Below are 20,980 nucleotides of genomic sequence, written 5' to 3' on the forward strand. Positions count from 1 at the left end.
CACTAGAAGTGGTGCATAGTTAGTCCCTATCGAATGCCTGCTGAAATATTCTTCCACGAAATCGACTAAAACTCTTGTCTACAATTACCCTGATCATGCGGACAGTGTTATCCTTACATCGTAGGGTATCTCCTAGACTGGGCCCCGTCTATAGAATATTGAATTAATAAAACAAAATAACTTATGATTTTGATAACTTCGACCCATGATTTTAGATTTCTGGATTCTCAAACTAGGGGGAGATAAGCTAGTAGTAAACTGCAGCTGGGAAATTCTTCATTGGGCAGGCAGCAAGTCTCGCCATTAAAGACTGTTCTCTCCACCAAATCGTTGCAGCTTAGAAGAGTACAAACTTATCTGTTCACAGTAGGTGTGTATGCCTGTCAGATGAATTTCTGAAGCAATGCATTTTTATTTATTGAATGCCAAATAAAAGTGATGTTAGGCCGGATTCAGGTCGTTACATGAAAGTTAAGTTACCAAGAAATGAAGAGGAAATATGTATAGAAAGACTGATTGACGGTGCTTTCCTACTGTCATAAAAGATTAAATATGAACTTTCCTAATCAATATGAAATATAGATAAAGATCAAGAGTAAAGGACACAACCGATAAAAAAAAATATATTGATAAAGCGTTCACCATTCAAAAAATGACGATGTCCTCTGACACTCTAGGGAAATGCACCATACTGATTGTTGAAGTATATGCGTTATTTTTTATGAAGACGTGACGTGGTGTTCATAACAATTTCCTTCCGACTAAACATGCACATGAACGCATATGGAGGTGACGGTCAGAGGCCTGTAACTCGTGTTAATTATTCAATTATTTAATTGTATTTAACATGTCATAATAATTTCATATTTTAACATAAGCAATCCGTCTTAATGATGTGTTACGTTGTCATACACAGACAAATATATGCATTAGATTCTCAGTTTTTTTGCATGTTCATGACAGTCGTTGTATTATTAAAAATACACCAACACAAAAACAAAGCGAATCCGCATGCAAGTCACATGCACATTAACTGACAGTTCTTGATGTCAGCGCCTAACGTGCAAAATACAAACAAAAAAGCTATTTCCTTCACATTAAATCTTACTTCTTGATGGGATCGAATTCCGTTTAAACTACACAACCAATATCTGAAGCAAGTATTGGCGAAACAATCACTCGAAAGACAAAGTAAGGAAAATGTCCATTAAAAACAAAGACATTATTTGCATCATGGGATCATTTCGTCCATTTAGGAGTGCTTCTATGTATCGGCAAACTTGCAGCCTCATCCGCCAAGTGTCCATGACTAAATGCATATTGCCCTTATTATGACGTCAACACCAAGTCTTCAATGACAGCCAATCGATATAGAATACCTTTAAACTAGTGTGCTATCAATAGGTGTTACATTCATGACTTACCGGAACTTAAATTCGGGATATAACAATGAGTTCAATCGGAAGTATACTACCAGAAAAGAGGAGAATATATTGTGTATACCTACTTTTGAATATGCAATACCATAACAAGGAGTAAGTCAAAAGTAGTTTGTTTATTAAATAATTCATATGTTTTATGCAAGATTTCGTGGAACCTTTGTGAGTTCGACCACAGCTTCACAGATGTCATATATTTTTAAAATAAAAAAAGTTTGGATAAACATGATATCAACAAAACTATCAAGAAGATTTCAAACTCAGCATAAAGTATAAAAATGGCACAGAACAATCATTCCTCTCGAACAGCTCACTTTGATTTGTGTGAGCTAATCGAAATAAATACTCGTTACAATAAATAAATAATAAGAAATCTACTATATTAAAGTTTAAACGTGGTTATGTTTAGCAAATGGAAAAATTGATCAATGAAAAGTGGATACTACAAATGACATCTTGGTGAAAAGGGTTTTGTATTCACTTAGCTCGCAGTAACTCACTTTATGTACCACTGTATACTATGTAAACTGGATGTATATGTTTGTAGCACAACGCGTTGCTGACTATTGCAGACTAAAGGTTTCATTCAAGCATTTAGCATTACAACTACTAAGGTAAACTATGGTTACGCAAGAAAGATATAAAATGAACGCCATTTTGTAACCAACAAGTAACTGAAATTATTATTTGCTTATGCATGCATTTATGGCTCCAGGCTCCATTTTATTAGCTATTACTTGACATTGTTTTAAACGGTGTCGACAGGAATAATATACCAGTATATAATATATATAGTATATCAGTATACACCGTACGTTGTATATTTAATGATGTAAGGATCCTGAGAAAACTCGAGGTAAAAATGATGTCTTTTCGGTCTAAATTCCCTGCAATTATTACCACGTGACGTTTAAGCCATACTTTCATTATCAAAACGGCACCAAAAGTACTTGATCTTCAAAGCATACTTAACAAGGTATACATCCTGTACTAGTTTACAATCAATGAGCGGTATTCCCATCGGCATTAACTTGTATTCGTGAAACTGCTCTAATGCTCTAACGTGAATACTCTGCTTTGTCTGCTTTTTTTAGCTTGCGTCAATCATGCGACACAGTCAAAACCATTTTTGACAATTTATTTCATAGTTAAACTGGTAATCTACTTCAATATTCTCCGAAATTCCTCTCAGTCATTGAAAAACTGTGGAATCTCCGGAACAAACTTGGCCTGGGCAGTTTGTTCATGAGTATGTGTTCATGAAAACAAACCCTAGGTTGTGTATTAGTACTAAAACGCATAAGAATGCGCAATGAGGCAGGTATCTTCAATAATATTGCCGGTTTGTGACTGATTGGTTGAACTTTCATACGACCAATTAGTTGACTGTTTTAGACTTGCGGATATAGTGATAACTATTTTTCAGTATTGCATAAATCAATTCCCCTTGCTTATATTTCACATTCTTATTGTGGCCAAGGAAATGACCATGCATTCTTTCCGAAGCTTCAATTTTAGAAAATACATGAAATTTACAACTAACCAATACAACCGAAACACAATAATCTTCTGGAAAATGTACTAAGTGAAACTGTTGCAAGATATTAACATTATTAAATCATCCAATGATTTTTTGGAAATATCCAATTCTATCTTCTTTGAATCTGCATAACAGGATCAGTACAAGGACGTTCCGTACTATAGGCATGGTACAAATGAACGGTGGTACGGAGGTGGTTAACCACTTAGTTCTAATTGGGGGAGGAAATTACCCAGTTTTGGGAAACGCTTACAGATAGGATCAGTGTTGATGATTTTTCAGGATAAAAGAAATTAGTTTTCACGCTATTATTAAAATTATTTTGGCAAAATGTTTGCTTCCAATGAAATCGCAATGAAATCAATTTACTATTTATCAAAACCCCAAACATGTATGCGATGTTGCTCAAACAATATGATTTATCAGTGTATGTGTGACGTCGGCATTTAGAAGGTGTGGTTACAATATATATCCCATGTGATACCCCGTAGTTGGTTGGTTGGTTGAAGGGTTTCGCGCCTACATGAATCCGCCCTTACGGGTTTCATCTCACTGACGGAAGTCGGTGTTCTGTCGGCGTGAGGGAAGTTGCCTTCCCTCAGGGGGTGGGTCCGAAATGGTTTGTCGCGCCGGTTGATGCAGCTTTGGCTGTTGTTCCTAACTAGTGTTTTGGTATCGTTGGGGAGGTCAAAAATTGGCCATTATGGCGTATATTAATGTGTATAAAAAAAATATAAAAAAATGCATATTTTTGAAAGTGTATTTATTACATATATTCCCGTTCTTTTAGGGAAGTATATATATTGTATTTGTTATGTACCTCGGGTCTCTAACTGCCGGTTGTGCCCGACAGTAGAGAAACGTCTCTGCTTCCGTTAGGTACAGTTCTTTCTTTTTGTCTGAGATTATCCGAGGGGTCCCTATAGTGTATGCGTGTTTTTATCTTTTATTTAATGGTGTATGTTTATATATTTTAGAAGAAAGAAAAAAATGAAAATTTAGATAGATATTTTAACAAGAAAAATAGGAAAAAATAAAATAAGTAAAAATTGGCTGAAATTAAGATGGTCTTAAGGGGGGATCTATAAGTTACTGGGCTAATAAAAAATATATGTTACAAATTCTATTATTATATTAAAAGATGGGAGGGTCACTGGTCGTATTGTATCATGATGTCTTATATGGCGAGGGTCTAAGGCTCTGGCGTATTTAAATAGTGTTCTCGATGTCACGTGACGTCAGCTATTGCAAACATAACTTTACAAGTTTAACGCATTGAGTATAAGAAATACTCGTATATATTTTTCCCGTAGTAAATCGTTTCAATGTCAACTTTATCTTCACAGCATATAGTATCGTGTTATACCATGATTAACAGTATAAAACAATGACAGATCGATAGTTGCGCCCTCTGGTACACGACAACAAACTTGTATCAGATTTTATTAAGTAATACAGCTTGTTCGCCAATGTTCACTCCCGGTATTGTGAAACCTTCGTTTCGGACGTTTTTGCTAGCGGAGAAGGTCGTACCAGTTTTGATGATAGCTACGTTGTGTTTGCTTTCGTTTCCAATCAGAATTACGCTTTTAAACTTCAAAACCAATGCTATCAAATCAAAAACAAAAAAATAAACAAAACTCTCAGAGTCATTATTCAGCAATGCTCAAGTTAAGATATGCTTTCGAAATTTTTCAGTGAGGCAACTTTTCAACATGGCACTTTTAGATAACTTCAAGACCCACAAGTAAAGCTATGGTATCTTAGTTTCGTATTGTTTCTGTTTCCAGTCCCACTAGATTCAACATGTCGTATCAAAAGTGAATTATCAATATCTAATTTTTGCAATATACACCGTTGTTCTCTGAAGTTCGCACTATTTTGATAAGGAATACATTTTTAAATACGAACAATTTTCTTTTTACTGTCTCTTTCTGTTTTCTCTTTTTGACGTTTAGATATAAAGAAAACATCACGAATTCAAGAAATTAAAGTTTTTTTTAACCTTTTAATGGCGATTTGATTCCTTGTTAGGTGTAACAGATTGATTGTACGGTCCTGTTCCGGTTTTAGCCGAGCTAAGAAATAAAAATTTGAAAGGAATACTTCAAGCCTTTTTTAGAACAGTAATTTTAACTAGGCATTTGGCCACGTAGAAACAGCACGAACCCCTGTCGGCGCCTCCATTAGTCAGGCAACCGCCATCCGTGTTCAATTCTAAATGTCTGTTTACAATGCGAAATATTCTTTATGGCGCCAATCAAGAGACCATTTACAAAGGCGACAATTACCAGATCGTAGAAGATATACCTGCTCACTCTAAACAGTTCTTCCCCAACGCTTTACTTCAATTAAAACGACTCAGATTAAAGAAAAACACCCACACGCTCACTCTCATATTGCGTTTTAAAAGTAAAATCTTCCAAAAGAAAGAATTCGTAGTTGATGACGGGAAAAGTAACCAAAAACAGAATCATTAGGTCAAAAAACTAGTTATAGAATTATCATTTGTAATTCAGATCAAGATGGGAGTGTATTCCTTCAAAATACAGCTACATAGCTAGGCCTGGTTACACACATGGTCACATTTGATATACGAAAATGCTATAATGACGTCACATTCACAAAGAAAAATGTTGCTGACATCGTCTTTCCAAATGTCAATTTGTAAGTAAAATCAATATCTTTTGTAAGTATATGGCGTTATCAAGATATAAAAGTCGAACTAAAATAGTTTTATATAAGAAACATCCAAGTTCAAAGGAAAAGTATAAAATCAAAAATCAAAAAAAATAAAGTCGTTTATTTATATGGCATGCATCATAAAATTACAAACTACAGTTAAAATAATGGCATTTAAAACATCGGACTTAGTTAAGGTAAAGCGTACCACTGCATAAGCTATACTCGGTAAGAAGAGTTCCAGTCTGAGTTATTCTGAATAGTCTCCCTTCTATATGGAAGATGAAACAACCGAATACTGACTTCCCGGCTAAGATTAACTTCCCTGTCAACTTAGCCTTAGTCTTTGCAGTAAATACATTGGCCACTGATTTCGATGTGTTTCATTTCTTATTCCCGGATGGAAATATTGGTAACGTGTTCATTTTGCAAAATTAAAGTCCCCTGTTCGACCGTTGCAGTCTTTCTGTGTTTGGGTGTTATTTTTCATTTTTATTTTAAAACATTCAAATTTCGAACAACCATAATTGTATAAAATGTATCGCAATAGGTTATTTTTATTGAATATTTTTTTTGAAAAGCATTTTTAAATATTTCACATCAGTGACAATGGTATTTTGTATAAAATAGTTTCGCTTATTGGTACCCTTTACAATAAATGTGATTCCTACCCGAATACTGCTTATGAGACAAATATTATATTATGTACCTCATATAAAACTATTTATCTGAAAAGAAAGCCAGTAAGTAAGCTTCCTATACAGGTAATGGTGATGTGAAAAGTGACGGGATCTTGTTGACAAAGTGAACCCGACATATTTATTTTGCATTAATTTAACATCGTGCTAGTGTTGTTTGTTGTTTGTGTGTTACATTTCACGCAACTTGTAATCAACAAATAGTTGATTAATGATAATGAATTTCAACGCAGACGCTAAAATCAAAGTTGCTACAGTGTTTAATATCCATCAATCAAAAGCCACATTATCAGACGCGGTATCGAATGTAAATATTGAACTCAATCGTAGTCAAAAGAACTAGTAGCATTTCAGCTTTTTCTGTATAATGCCCTTCCCTCGTGCATGACAGGAGACGTCTAACTCGCGCGACACGATCACGTGCGTTGTTGTTTCAGTAGGTGTCGATTGTCAGGTATCTGTTACCATTATACCTAAATCTATTTTCCGTCCGCTTTCAATGTAATTGTGTGCTATTATACCCGTCTAGGAATTACAACGCGACAAAATACTCTCACTTACGTCCCTTGTTAACAGCTCTCTAACGCCAAGGAAATGAATCGGTTTCTCCGCTCATTTTGACAGCTCTGCAGCAAATACTGATAGAAACTTGACAGCTTCGCAGCAAATGCTGATGGAAATTGGATTGAGACGGTATTTAACCTAGTGGCTTACTGCTGAAAGGGAATACCCTATTCATTTAGTCACGTTGACCTGTAACAGTCAATGGAAGTATTATTGGCGGCTAAACGTCATATGAACCTGATTTATCGAGAATTAGTTCTATTAATATCATGTTTACAATACGCTACAGAAATCGACTTACATTATACATAGTAGCTATAAAAGATATAGTATGAGCATGTTCATTCATATTCAAAGGTGTGTATGCATAATGTAAGTGTAAGAAATTATGAGGAAATGAACATTACTGTAGTGCTGTATTACTTATCTCGTGAATGTCAATGAACAGTCCAGTCCGTCTCTATAGCGTTAATAAATATTATACTTATGTCAGGTAATATATTTATGTAAATTGCTGGATATATGTCTTACCGTACGGACAGGTATAAGAATCCGATGGTTAGGTATAAACGTTTCTTACATGAACAGGTTTTACAACTTGAAGAAAACGCTAAACTAATAAGTCAGTGTCGTCATAAATAGTTCACATCACGCAATACAACCAAAACATATGCGTTAGTTTCGTATTGTACAATACTTTGTTAGAGACATGAGACGTGTTAAAAAACGGTTTTCTGTGGGTGTAAAACGCCTTGTCGGTTAAGACAAGGCAAGATCGCTTTGAAGACTAGCAATCAAGACTGGTCTCATGGAACAAACACATGTATATGGCGCTAAACATCTGTTGTTCGATGCTCCTCGGGATTTTATACAGTAATGTAATGGTTGGTGCCTGTTAATCACTTCACACCACGACCCATTTAATGTTACAGCACTGATAAAAGAGGAGGCTATCCGCGTCTAGCTACGCCGTAGTGTATCGTAAGCCTTAATAGGCTGGGTGCCAATCATGTATTGTTTGTACATTTTTAGACCATGCTTATATATGTGAACTTTATGTAAATTTGACATGTGACAAATTTAAATAAAATAAATTGTACTATTGCTGACGTGTTGCCTCCACTCATTTGCGAAGGTTTGTGTAATGTGAAAGATATTTGAAATAGGTTTTCAGCTGTTATGAAATGGCCTCAAATACCTGAACTATAGTTGTGGGAACGCACAACGTTACACGATGTGCGGTGCACGCACGGAGTGTGCACGATGTATGCACGATGGGCGAGCGATTGAAATCTGGACGATTATTGCTTGCGCACTTTTGTGCGGACGATGGACGAACGATGTGCGATGACAATCGTGGTTGGTGTAAATTGAGTAATGGCTAAACGATAAATACGGCCTCGTGTTTAAACATAAACTTGCTTTTTAGGTTTATTCTATATTTTAGCTACATATATAAGCTGATCTCTCTATCTATATATTTTTTTAAATCAGAAATTATGTTTTCTGTGTTTTTAAACGACCCAAATCGACACATGTAAAAAAGCACATACATGTGTTGACACGGTCACGGATACAGGTAAAAAAAACTTTGTATCTGTACCTGGACCATGGTTTTCCCCGCCCGGGGCACTTACGTAACTCGCCAAGGTGTGAAAATCCAGGTGAAGGAATGATATAGATGAAAACGAATGCAAATAACAAATACCTAATGTCCAGTTATATTTTCATTACGTTCATAAGGTATCACATATCAGCTCTTTTTGTAAGGCACAGGCCAGGTAAAACTCCGGTCAAACATCAAAATGTTATTTACCTGTTCTGTTACCTGGGAGCTTAAACCCATTCTTGACAGTCTAACGGTCAGTGTAATGCTGTGTAACACGCATTGTAAAATTAAACATAATCCTAATTAATTTGATGAGCAATTTATATGTATGTTCCTTATTCCATACGAGGGCTCCGGGTTTTTTTCATTCCGTAATATTGATCAACCAATTCTACCAAATCGCCGTTTGTGCGAAGAGAAGCGCACAATGGGGCGAACGGTTGTTAAATCACACAGTTGTGCGCACCATATGTGGACGATGTACGATGTGCGCACGCTATATTTGTTGCGTTGTGCGGTCCCACAACTGTAGTACTAACGTGTGTAATCCTGTGTATTTGTTGAGCATTGTCCATGTAATGCTGCCTACTATTCTAGTGAAATAAAAAATATGTTTTCACTGAAATAATGTTTACATGTTTCGATTGTTTTAGTACAACTTTCGTCATTTTCATTGCTATTTAACCCAATTAGAAAGAAGCCTTTGCATCTGAAATAACATTTTTTTTTCTTTTCTTGTGCAAACACAATTGTCTCCCATTGCTCAAATTTGTCCACTTCCGATTCGACAATTAAACCAATCAAATCTGATTCATTATTTTCGCTATTAAAATCTATGGTTTGAACCATTTTTTTTTTAAAACACTTTCATATTTTTCATATAAACCCGGACCCTTTACACTTTTCCTTCGGAAGATATTTTGTTTTCATAGCAAACGCAGATTTTCGAGTTATACATCTGGCGATTATTTTGATATCCTCCAAGCCCTGTATAAGGCCAAACAAAAATAACTGTTTCCTGTAACATATTTGAATAACTTTTGGTAAGTAAGGGAAAATTTAATAATGTATACGGTTAATTTAGGAGAGTGATATTGGCTTTAACAATGCTTCTTTGAGAACTGACTAAAAATTAAGGGTAGGCACTGAAAACTATGTTAGGTAGGGTTACCGGGAACATATTTTTTTTTGCTTGGCCTAAGTGAATTAATACCGATGAGTAATTATGAATAATAGCATGTAGCATGTACCCGTTTGCTTTTGTGTATATATACTCTATTGTATTTCACTAAATTTTCGCGAAAATCTTATTCACGATTCCGCATAAAACGACCTTTCAAAGGGAGGTTGAATTTGAATTTCGTGATGCAGTTTTTATCATGAATTTTCATAACTCGGAATAAGTATTCGAAAGATATTTTGAATTCATGATTCACTTTATCGCAGATTTACTTGAAAATGAATGCCTCGCAAAATGTAACCTTCAGAATTACTACATGTAACAGATTAATTATCTTAACAAGCACGTTAAATCGACATCGTTTTAATCATTTTAAGCATTTTTCAGCATATTTTTTCAGTTGTTCTTTTTTGTTATCACGAGCCTTCATGTAAAATTATCAACAGATGCTTGCAAGAATTTTTACCGATTTTTCAAAAGAAAGATACATCTTCCTACATTATTCGAGCTGTCGACGTGAGACAGTTTAATACTTGTCCAAAACAATATGCCATTCCAACTAATGTTTTATGGCAAATGTTGAAATAGCTACCACGAAATTGTTTGAAAGTGGCCAATATGCACCTAAAATGGCAGTTATGACATGGTCCTGACAAGCTTGGACACGAACTTCATCATGAACACATGTTAAATTATATATTATATTATTATAATTTACGACTACGTTCGAAATCCATATTAATCTCTCACTCTCCTTCATAATATTATGTTTTGATAAATGTGTAAAACTACAAATGTCATTGTTCCTGTCTTGAAAACTCTCGAGAATGACAATCTAGTGACAAAGCAACACTGTCATGATGGTGTCACTAATTGCACATTAATATATGGACCAAAACCCACCACCGGAAGTGACGTACATGACATGTTGTTTTAATTATGCAATACATTTAATAATACAATAATAAGGTATAAAATAATAGAAATTGTTTCGTAAAATAATAAAGTGTATATTAAATTTAAGGTGTATTGTCTGTATTCAACACTGAACGAGTCTTGCTTCAGATGTTGTGTAAAAGATTGAGACTGAACTGCATAACACTTATGCAGTTATGCATGTACATTTTGTATTCTTTTTCAGATTTTTACGTCTTGCATTAATCGATTTATTTTTTAAATATTGGCATCTTAATCTTTTATTTGCGAATTATATTCATAGTGTATGGTATTTTGATTGTAAGAGACGAAAATACCGAATGCTATTTAAAATAAAACAACTGAAAAACAAACACTGTGGAAGTTTATTTGACAGAAAACTGATCGCATGTCCATCACCGTACTCAATTAATACACCTCTTGTTCTATTAAAAAAGTACTTTTATTTCTTTCTTGACATCCTATAAATTCAAGTTTAAACTTGTCTAAAATGTATATCATACAGCGAAAAGAATATTTTAATATTATTAGAATAACTTGTTTTCACGTAATATGCAAAACTCGCCAAAGAAGCGTTATGTCTTGAAGTAAACTTGTTTTGTTCTGTTGAATCAAGAGCATATACAAAGTGAATCCTAATCATTTAATGTACTTTGTCATTTGCACAAGAGCAGTCATACTACTTTAGGTGTTGAATGGCGTTAATAAGATCATAAAATGATCATGTGTTTTGGATTCCTCTGCAAGCATTAACATTTGATTTTTATCATGTATCGTTTACATTGTTTATAAACACTAGTGATAAATACTTGGCACTCTGAAATTTAGTACGATTGACATGGAAAACTGCTGGATCAAAGATATCGGTTTATTTTGACTTCTTCTGTGAAGAAATTATATAGCATAGCTTTAATCATGGAATACAGCGACACATCTAAAGGGGAGGTAATACTTATTATGATAACAACAACAACATTTCCTCTAGTCGGGAAATGTTCATTAAAAAGAAATGTCTTTTCCTTTGTATTAGTGCTACAAATATATAAATAGCCTCTAAATATCTTCTGAACATTAATAAGTCTGACAGTTCAAAATCAGTATGACAAGAGGGTGTAGTACTATTTCTACAGTCATTTTGGTTTTTGATATTATTGCGATCCGTTCTGTTTATGAACGAAGTTGTACCGGTATGTGTATCTAAAACGGTTTGTAGTCACGCGAGGATTTCATGGAATAGGACCAAGTATTTCTTTCTTTTCCAACGTATGTGGATATTGAACTTTTTACGCACGTAATATGACAACAGATCGGTATAGATTTGAAATGCGCTAGTAAAACACTGGTATACAACGTAAACAAAGCGAGTCTAAACAATTGTTACAATTAATACAGATGGAACATATTTCAAATTAACACAGATAAACAGGAGAGAAACGGTCGCTTTATGTAACAAAGTGTCCGAGAAATGTACATTTCAGCTGAAATTGATTAGTTTTGTCACATATGCCTTATAATTTGTCATGTATATCATAAGCAAAACCACATAATTTGAAACATAAATGACAAATACAAGGGTTAATATTTTACTTATAGTAAGGTAATAATTTTCAGGCGCTTTTATTTTCATGCTACTCACAAATATAAATTATTCATAAGTTTTCATTAACATAACTATATCTGATAAGTACTCTCTAATTAAAACGTGTGTTAATAAATTAAACTTTTATCACATCAGCCTAACATGCATAAATGACACTATTTTGTAACGTGATAAATAATTGTTATTATAATTTTTCTAGCATTATTCATTATTCACGAATACCTGTGCCTTAAAATTACTAAATTCCATGTTCTAATTAATATGATCTTTTGAATATTCATGATTTGAGCCGGTGGTGATGGTTACAAAGTTGCGCTATGGTGTCGTTTATCGTCGAGGTTTAGGGAGACCTAGGTGATAAACACAGCAGGGATAAACTACCTACAGCACAGACCTGATTTATTGGTCTCGTTCCGTTACTGTTTCGGTGTAATTTGACAGGTTAAAGTTGAATAAAGTTTACATACGTCTCATAAAAGTTAAAAATAAAAAATAAAAAATGCATATCTATCTGAATACTGAAGTATTTCAATCATTATTATTTCATTCGACATATTGTCATAAAAATTGGAATACTATTTTAATACTTTTTTATTTTCCGTATAGAATATATTGTTTATCAGTTACCAATTTTATACATAACATTTTCCTTAAACTTTTATTTAAATTTAGATTTTTTTTAGAAAAGTTATTCCTGTCCAAGGAAATTGCGGAAAATTTGCTAGCGTGACAAGATAGGACGCGAATGTTTCAAAAGGAAATGAAATTCGGAGGTCTCGATCAAATTGGAAAGAACGTTCCTGTACATAAATTTAAACTGATAACTTTAAACAAAATATTTTCGGCTAATACAAAATACAATAAACGGATCATTTGAACGAATTTAGTATTTAAAAAGTCCCAAGGTCGCCAGGATACCGTAATTAAATATAATGATCCTCGGAGAAACATTGATTTAGATGACAGAATCACAGCATTGTGACAGCTATCTAATATTGTAACAATAGCGATTGATATCTGCTGGAAACAAAATAATTCGAAGGCATAAGAAATGTGATCACCATGCAATCTATTAATGAGGTTATATTAACAATCTCTTATATTTCAAATGAAGCCATGTTTTATTTCTATTCCACGTTTTTCCCATATTACTATTTCTCTTGAGAATATATCTGTACTATTTATTGATTGGCTATTTTTTCATGCGAATAATGTCGATAATAATCGTTTGTTTATGAAACATTTGGGAACTCCGATATTTGACCAAGACAAAAGTTGGAACTTGCTTACACACGTTTTCTTGAAAATAACGTCTTTTTTAATGGTCAATCCATAACTATTTGAAAAGAAAATTATTACTTTTCCAGTGAAGTCAGGTTGCTGGTAATTCTCCAAGTCGTATTAAATAGAATGCAACAAGTTCTAACCAATTATTGTTAATATTCTGGAGTTGCCCCGGAAAACACATATAAATATGAGAAATATTGCTTTAAAGAGACGATCGTCTATATAAACTTGTGAAGAATAAACCTGCAGTATATTTAATACTATCGAATAAGGATATAGATGTTTGGACGAATTTTACCAGCAAATGTAAATAGAAAAACATATCAAATTAATATCTTCATTAAATTTCAGGGGTTCTAATTGAACGGTTTGACGTGGTATTCAAATGCTAACTGACCTGTGAAACTCTGGTAAATATCTATTGGTAAAAATCTACGAATTGAGCAGAATAGACTGTCGAATGTTCATTTTTGGGATGGGAAAATCAGAAAACGATAGGTGGGTATCTCTATTGATTCATGTCGATATTATCATTGAAAAAAAAGTAATATTTTCGCAGTGTCTTCTGTAATAAAATGAAAGAGTGACCACATTTAGGCCGTTCGTATCCTCTGGACTACACAATCAAAATAGTATTTGTCTTTTTCTGTGTTTTTTTTAAAATGTATATTTTGCGAAAACCATGAGGAAAAGGAGACAAATAGAAAAATTTGTAAAGAGAATAGAGATCGGTAATACAAAATTGTAGGTGTTTACTTCGTGCCGAAAAGTTTCATATTAACGTCACCTGTTTCTGTATAAATAGCCAGAATATTCATCAGAACGAACTCTGTCAGTTTTTTTCTACTTTCACCCCCTCTTAACATCTGTTGACATTTACTATTTTTAATCAACATAAATATCAATAAAAACATATGTATATACATACATTTCATTTTGACTACGTACTTCCGTATAATTTTATTTATTTATAGATAAAAACATGTGTTCAAACCACTAATGAAAAACCCCATTCACGGGACTTAAACATCTTTACGACAAATTAATAGGTTTGGTGAAAACAGATAGACTATAAGCGAAAACACACTTGGTATTGATATTAGTTTGATTGTGGCAAGCAATCTATACAGACAATTTGATGTTTAATAAATTACGGCCTATTTTTTACTCCCTGTAATACATATATATGATACACCTTGTCATATTTATACGCTCAGATGGTGAAAACATTGACATTGAAACGTCTACATGCCAATTAGGTGTGATAAATGGACTATCGCACGATTACATCTTGTTAGACACTCGCCCCAACACTCCTCCCTCCTCTACACGTGCTGATGTGGAGAATTATTTACAGCCCAATCTATCCCTCACTTACACATAAACAATACTAATCAGCATTAATGTACACAGGTATATACTTTGCTACCCACCCTAAAATTAATAACATGCAGATCCTCATTTAAACATGCACACGTGCAGTTCAGTCCCAGTCCGCACTTACACACGTGCAACGTCATCCATCTTTCACTTGTACAGTCCACGCCCCACAGGGGCATGACAGTTAAAACATTATGTTGTTGGTATATTGGGACCTCTCCTTATGTGTACAATGAATAACTAAAAAAAACGGTTACGGGGGTTCAGATCGACATTATGTAAAAATTTCCCTGTGGTCTAACCTTCCCCTCAGTTACACGTGTTACCCGACCTCATCTACACATTCACTACCCACTCCTTACTTACACACGTGCAACTCTATTCATCCCTCACCTAAACACGTGACACTCTATTCACACACGTGCCAACCAACCCATCCATAAATTGCACAAGTGAACGTTTACATTTGATTTATAAATACTTGCACACGTACATCAATACACGAGAACCCTTACTCACACATGTGCCCTCTTATTCATCCCTAATCTAAAATTGTACACATGCAATGTATTGACTTGGGGATATATATATTTCATAGCATTCACATGAACAATCCCCAACATTGTGTATAGGCTCCCTGTCTCACTCCGCATAGAGAAGAGAGGTACATGTATAGTACCTCAATGGCGATTCATTACTAATTAGGATATCGACGTGTCACCCTTATATGTCATCATTAAAAGGGTAGGTAAAATAAAACATGTATTGATAAACAAATATGTGTCACGTTAACTGAATATGAAATGATTTAAAAAGAAAAAGAAAAAAAAAATAAGTTCACGAAAACAAAATACGGGAGCTATCGAAATGACCTCAATATTTTCATTTTTTATGACGATTCTGTTCTTTTGCAGTCACAGATCTTTGTCACTTTTTTAGTCGATTAAAAAGATGTAAACAATTAAGAAATACCCCACAGTTTCTACCCAAGTAATAGTACGATAAAACAATTCAGTATAAAAAAAAAGAACGATGCAAGATATAAAAACTTTCTGTGTCTGATCAAATAAGCGTATCGACTATTTCTAAACACACCCGACCCTCTGCCTTGTATATTTACATATTAATAGAAACATTTCTCTCCTGTCGTAGATCAAAACCTACCGTTATAGTTTATACTGTAGGTATGTCGACCTCGTAATGAAGTCGTCATGTGATAGTTTTACGGGAAACATCTTTCTGACTTCATCTATTCACGACCCCTTGGATATCTCGAGTGACACTTTCAATATATTCAATTATGATAAAAAAAAATGATCAGTTCATTTTCTTCGACAGATAGCGTGCGAGTATATGAGTTAATTAAGCTTTCGTGTCAGTCGTAACGTAGACTATAATACTATAATACTCCGACGAGTAGGTCGAGTCTGAAGTATGTGAAACCTGAGATGTACACGAGTATCATTCAATTCCAAATTTAGACAAAAACATGAGGTATTTTTTTGATATTTTTCTTATCCATTTTTTTCAGAACATCGAGATCCTTCTTTTTGAAACATTGTGTGGCCAGTGGGGAGGGCCCAGTGGGGAGGGGTCGAGGGCTTTTGGAACAGTCCATGCCTAAAACCCTACCCCACCCCACCTAACTAAACCTTTCACGTTTATTTATTCCTTTTTTGCGGGTTTTTTCTCATTTGGAAACCCCCTAAGACGTTTTTCAAACCCTTCTCTCAGATCAGTTTCTGAATCCGCCACAATAACGTCCAAATCAGCATCAACAATTAATGAAGCAGGGGCTACGTCAGAGTAAGAGATGCTATGTTATGCAGCCTGGAATTAATATGCTGAATACACAGCAGGATATTATTTTTTATGTTATGTTTTTAATTATGAAATTACCATAAGTTCGTGGACATTATATGGTATAATGAATCATTTCTAAACTGCGAAGGATTTCATTAATCGATCTATTTATAAATTGATAATAGAATTCTCGGAGTCTCTCGTGAGAAATGTAGTGTGGCCAGATGACGATCTTTGACCCCTCCTCCCTCACATGGCGGGCAAACTGACAGTGGGTCGGGGCCTTTCTCCCACATAGCCGCCTGTTCCTACCAGGATTGGGGTCAGAGCGCCTTTAATAGATGGTTGTTTACCAAGTAATAGGGGCTAATATAACCCATCATTGACTTGGAGATCACCATAACATATAATTATGTAAACGCTAAAAAATATATAGCCCTGCTCCCCTCCAATCCTTACAGCCTGGTCTAGATCTATACGTTTGTCATCGTGCAGTTTATTAAAATTGTAATATATTCTGCATCTCTTTTAACATATAGTTTGAACATTTAATTACGTCTAGTGCTTACCTACAAGAACAGTTAAATGTTATAGGTTTATAATAGAGGGTGATACAAACATAACAATTTTCTCACGAGTAAACTTGGAACTCGATTCTCCCTCGATACTGTATCTTAAATTACACACAAGGAGAATCGAAATAAATATAGGAAATACTCAATTTATGGTAAGATCTTATAGTTACTATTCCTTTTTAACAAATGATTTATTTTGTAATTGTTGGATACAGTGCCAATTTCTTAAAATTACCAGTGCAATTTAGGTTAGAAAAAAAAGATTGAAATATATATTGTTAATCGACTTCAACACTTTTGTAGTATTTTTCATATGAAATAAAAACGAGATAAAATTATTTTTGATCTAACTTTCTTTGTTATATTGAATTCCGTTGCAATAAAGCGAGGATTATGAGTTAAAAACAACAATTTTATCTTTATTTTAAATTACAGTTAGAACTAGATACGATACTTGGTGATTTTTTTTCTCACAAAGAAAAGTTTAAACATGTGTCGCAGAACTCTTTATAAATATGAAATACTTAGGTGGTTATGTGCTTTTTTAGCTTGCCGTGTTAAGATATTTTCCAGCCAGTGTGTGGTATACCATAGGTGAATTACTCGACCTAGCATTGCGCCTTTATCTCCGAAAATCTCAACATTTGAAATGTCACTTGCGCTGCTAAACCATCGTTTGATTAATGGATTCTGAGGCGCGGTGTAGAAATATTCTACAAATACTAAAGACCACACTCAACTCCTTATACATTAAAGCGAATCTTTATTTGTAGCAGAATTTAATGATACCCCCTTCCTCGAAATGTAATTACAGTAAAATCCACTTCTTTGTAAACATATGGCGAATCATCATTCTGCTCTTACACGTTAACTTCAATCCGAATTACAAATATCTTTCTTTCATTACTCCAAAGGGAAAATTAAGTAATTGAATGGTTAAAAAATTAATGATTTCTCTCATTTTTTATTTACGTTTTTAACACATAAATCTTAACGGTAAATAGAACGACAGCTTTCAATTTTTGTTGTGTGAAAAAGTAACTTGCATTCTTGTTTAGTAAATAATATATATACTTGTTGAAATTAACAACATAAACATAGTTTAAATTATTTGAAACATTAATAGGATTATTTCAAACTTTGATATTAGTTTCTAAATGAAATAGGCAAAACTGATATAACTGATATACATGTTAGGAAACATTATCATATTTAAAATAAACCGGCTTGCAATGTATTCCTCAGTCCAATGTAGATATCTTTTTACGCTAACTTCAGTCCCAATGTTGCCACTTGTTGCCGTCTTTTGTTGATTATGAAGGATGTTTAGGGTCACTTAACAGCGGTCATTTCTGCCAGTTACTCATCATCAAACAATACTTTTACATAACCGTGACCACTAGCTCCCAGACTTACGCTGTCAGTCTCAACATCTGACAACTATCCAGCTTATATATTCTGACAATGTACGGTTCATCTATCCTTATAAAGATTAGCCTGGTCAATTTGATACATATTTAAAACATTTAGATGTGCTGACAACCAAAAATTATCTCCTATTTTCTTATGCATACAAATTTCTAATGTTAGCTATCAAGTTGATCTCAATTAAAAATTATTTAAGATAATTTATCTGTTGAATCAATTATAGAGCTAGTGAATTATAGTTCACACTCCGATGTAATTTTCAATTCGTTGATTGTAAATTTCTTTATAGCCCACTGGCAAACATGTGTCAATATTTGATCATTAATATTAATTTAGAATGTCCTTTGCTCAAGAATGTAACACATATAATATACAAGTAAATATTTATATATTAAATAATGAGTTTACACTGAAAGATACTTACAGGAGTCGTGTAGGTGATTTTCTAAACTGGCACCATTTCATAAAAGACACATTAACAAATTTCCTGGGGAGAATGATTTTGACAAATGATTTGTGCAAAAAGAAAAAGAAGAGATGACCTTAGCTAAGAAAAAATATCTAGCCTGCATTCAACGAGTAAAGCGGGTTTGTGGTAGATTTAAATGTTTTGCCAACGATTGGTACACAGAATAAAAGATCAGTGCTTAAACAATGGGTATCAGTGACGGATCTTCACGATTTGTAGCTCGGGGTATTTTTACCCAGGTTCATTAAGGTTACGCCAAACGTCACTGCACGGGTGTTGGAAGAAAAAACGATACAATACCCGCTAGGAAATTAATACCCGAACGTTTTATATGTGAAGGGGTTTTTTTTCGTTGAGATTTTACCTGCAGATTTTAGAAATACAACAAAATGTAAAGAACAGCAATGCAGTTTTACTGTAAACTGGTACTAGGTACGGATAGGCCCCCTCGAACGTGGGTGTCTATATGGACACAGATATCTTCACATACCTGTTGGTCATCGATACCTGGGATGCTTCGTATCTCATACAAAAAAAAGAAAGATTAGAAATGCTTAATAAAAATTGTACCTATATCAGATTGACCTCCGGGGCTTGGATCTCCGGGGGACTGTTTCCGGATAGGTTTCTTCTCCTTCATCCATGCGTACTCCTGAAATTTTAGTCCGGACCCATCTCCGAGTCCTACTCCGGACGGGTCCCGTCCCGTGAGGTCTGCCCCAATGGCCCGGGGGTCATCCTGTGGGGTGAGGCCGGCCTGTGGGTGGGTGTTGGCAGCGAAGGGCTGACAGTAGGCCCCCCGTAACCCTAGCTCCTGGACAGTGATGGATGGGGGAGGCACGACACTTTCATTGATACTTCCAACACAAGTCATAAATTCTGCGATACTCGGTTGACTGTTGATAAAACCAGATTCCCTGCCGTCGTCCATCGTCATCACACTCAGTGTAAAAAAGAGAATAATTCCACTCCTAGCACCCGACCCTCTATTGCCGGCATCTGATTAAGAAGTTTATATTTGTTGATCGACATCCGTATAGCATTTGGCTAAATGCATTAAAAAGTACAGTGCGTCTATGGTCCAACTCGAGACTAACCAACTGCTACCGGGGTCACATGACCTTACCAGCCAATCGTCATAGCCAAGACATACTCCGTATGGGCCATGTACAGCCTACAAACGTAACTATGGCATACAAACTGGAATTATCTTTTAATTTTCTAGAGATGTCTTTCAGTCATTTTACTTACATGTCTCTCGAATTCCAGTGTTCAAATTTTTATTCAACTGTTGATTATTCTGCGCGCGACTGGGCCGGCGATGATAGATGAGTGTGTCTGCTACGGGGGAGAGACGTGTATTATGATCGGACGGAAGTAATTACTAGCAATAATTTTGTTATTTTTCATGGCCTGTCACAAGCAGAAGGGCCGACTCACAAATCACCACAAGGCCAATTTTTCACGTGGTATTAAAATCACCAGTTACTTGTGACTTGGAGAGGGGGTTTCACTAATGATCGCGGGCTATGTTTCACTATCGGGCTGATTTCGAGTCAGTCATGTGCCCGGTTTGCCCCAGCCGTGGCAGGTAGGATTTTTTTACTTAACGCGAGGATAACATCTTAAAACGGCAGATTGGATTAACTTTCGTTTCCAGACCCGTTTCAATCTATGCCTGATGGTGGTTTGGTGAGAACCAGTGCTACTCTGATATCTACAGTTTTGAAAATGAAAGGGATTTTAGTTGTTAATCGGGACACCTTTGTGGTTTTTGTGATTTTACCTGT

At 34.8% G+C, this 20,980-nt stretch overlaps 1 protein-coding gene across 1 annotated transcript in view; it reads right to left on the bottom strand.

Moving 5' to 3' along the window:
- LOC110445098 (uncharacterized protein DDB_G0283357-like) overlaps nt 1-20,715 on the bottom strand; it is a 40,421-nt gene extending 19,706 nt beyond the window's left edge. The window contains exon 1 of the mRNA XM_021489490.1: nt 19,761-20,715. Within this exon, the coding sequence (XP_021345165.1) occupies nt 19,761-20,127 (367 nt within the window). The 5' untranslated portion in view covers nt 20,128-20,715. The remainder of the gene's footprint in view (nt 1-19,760) is intronic.
- Between the last annotated feature and the right edge of the window lie 265 nt (nt 20,716-20,980).

Source organism: Mizuhopecten yessoensis, unplaced genomic scaffold, assembly GCF_002113885.1.
Source record: "Mizuhopecten yessoensis strain PY_sf001 unplaced genomic scaffold, ASM211388v2 scaffold2711.2, whole genome shotgun sequence".
NCBI classification, from domain to species: Eukaryota; Metazoa; Mollusca; class Bivalvia; order Pectinida; family Pectinidae; genus Mizuhopecten; species Mizuhopecten yessoensis.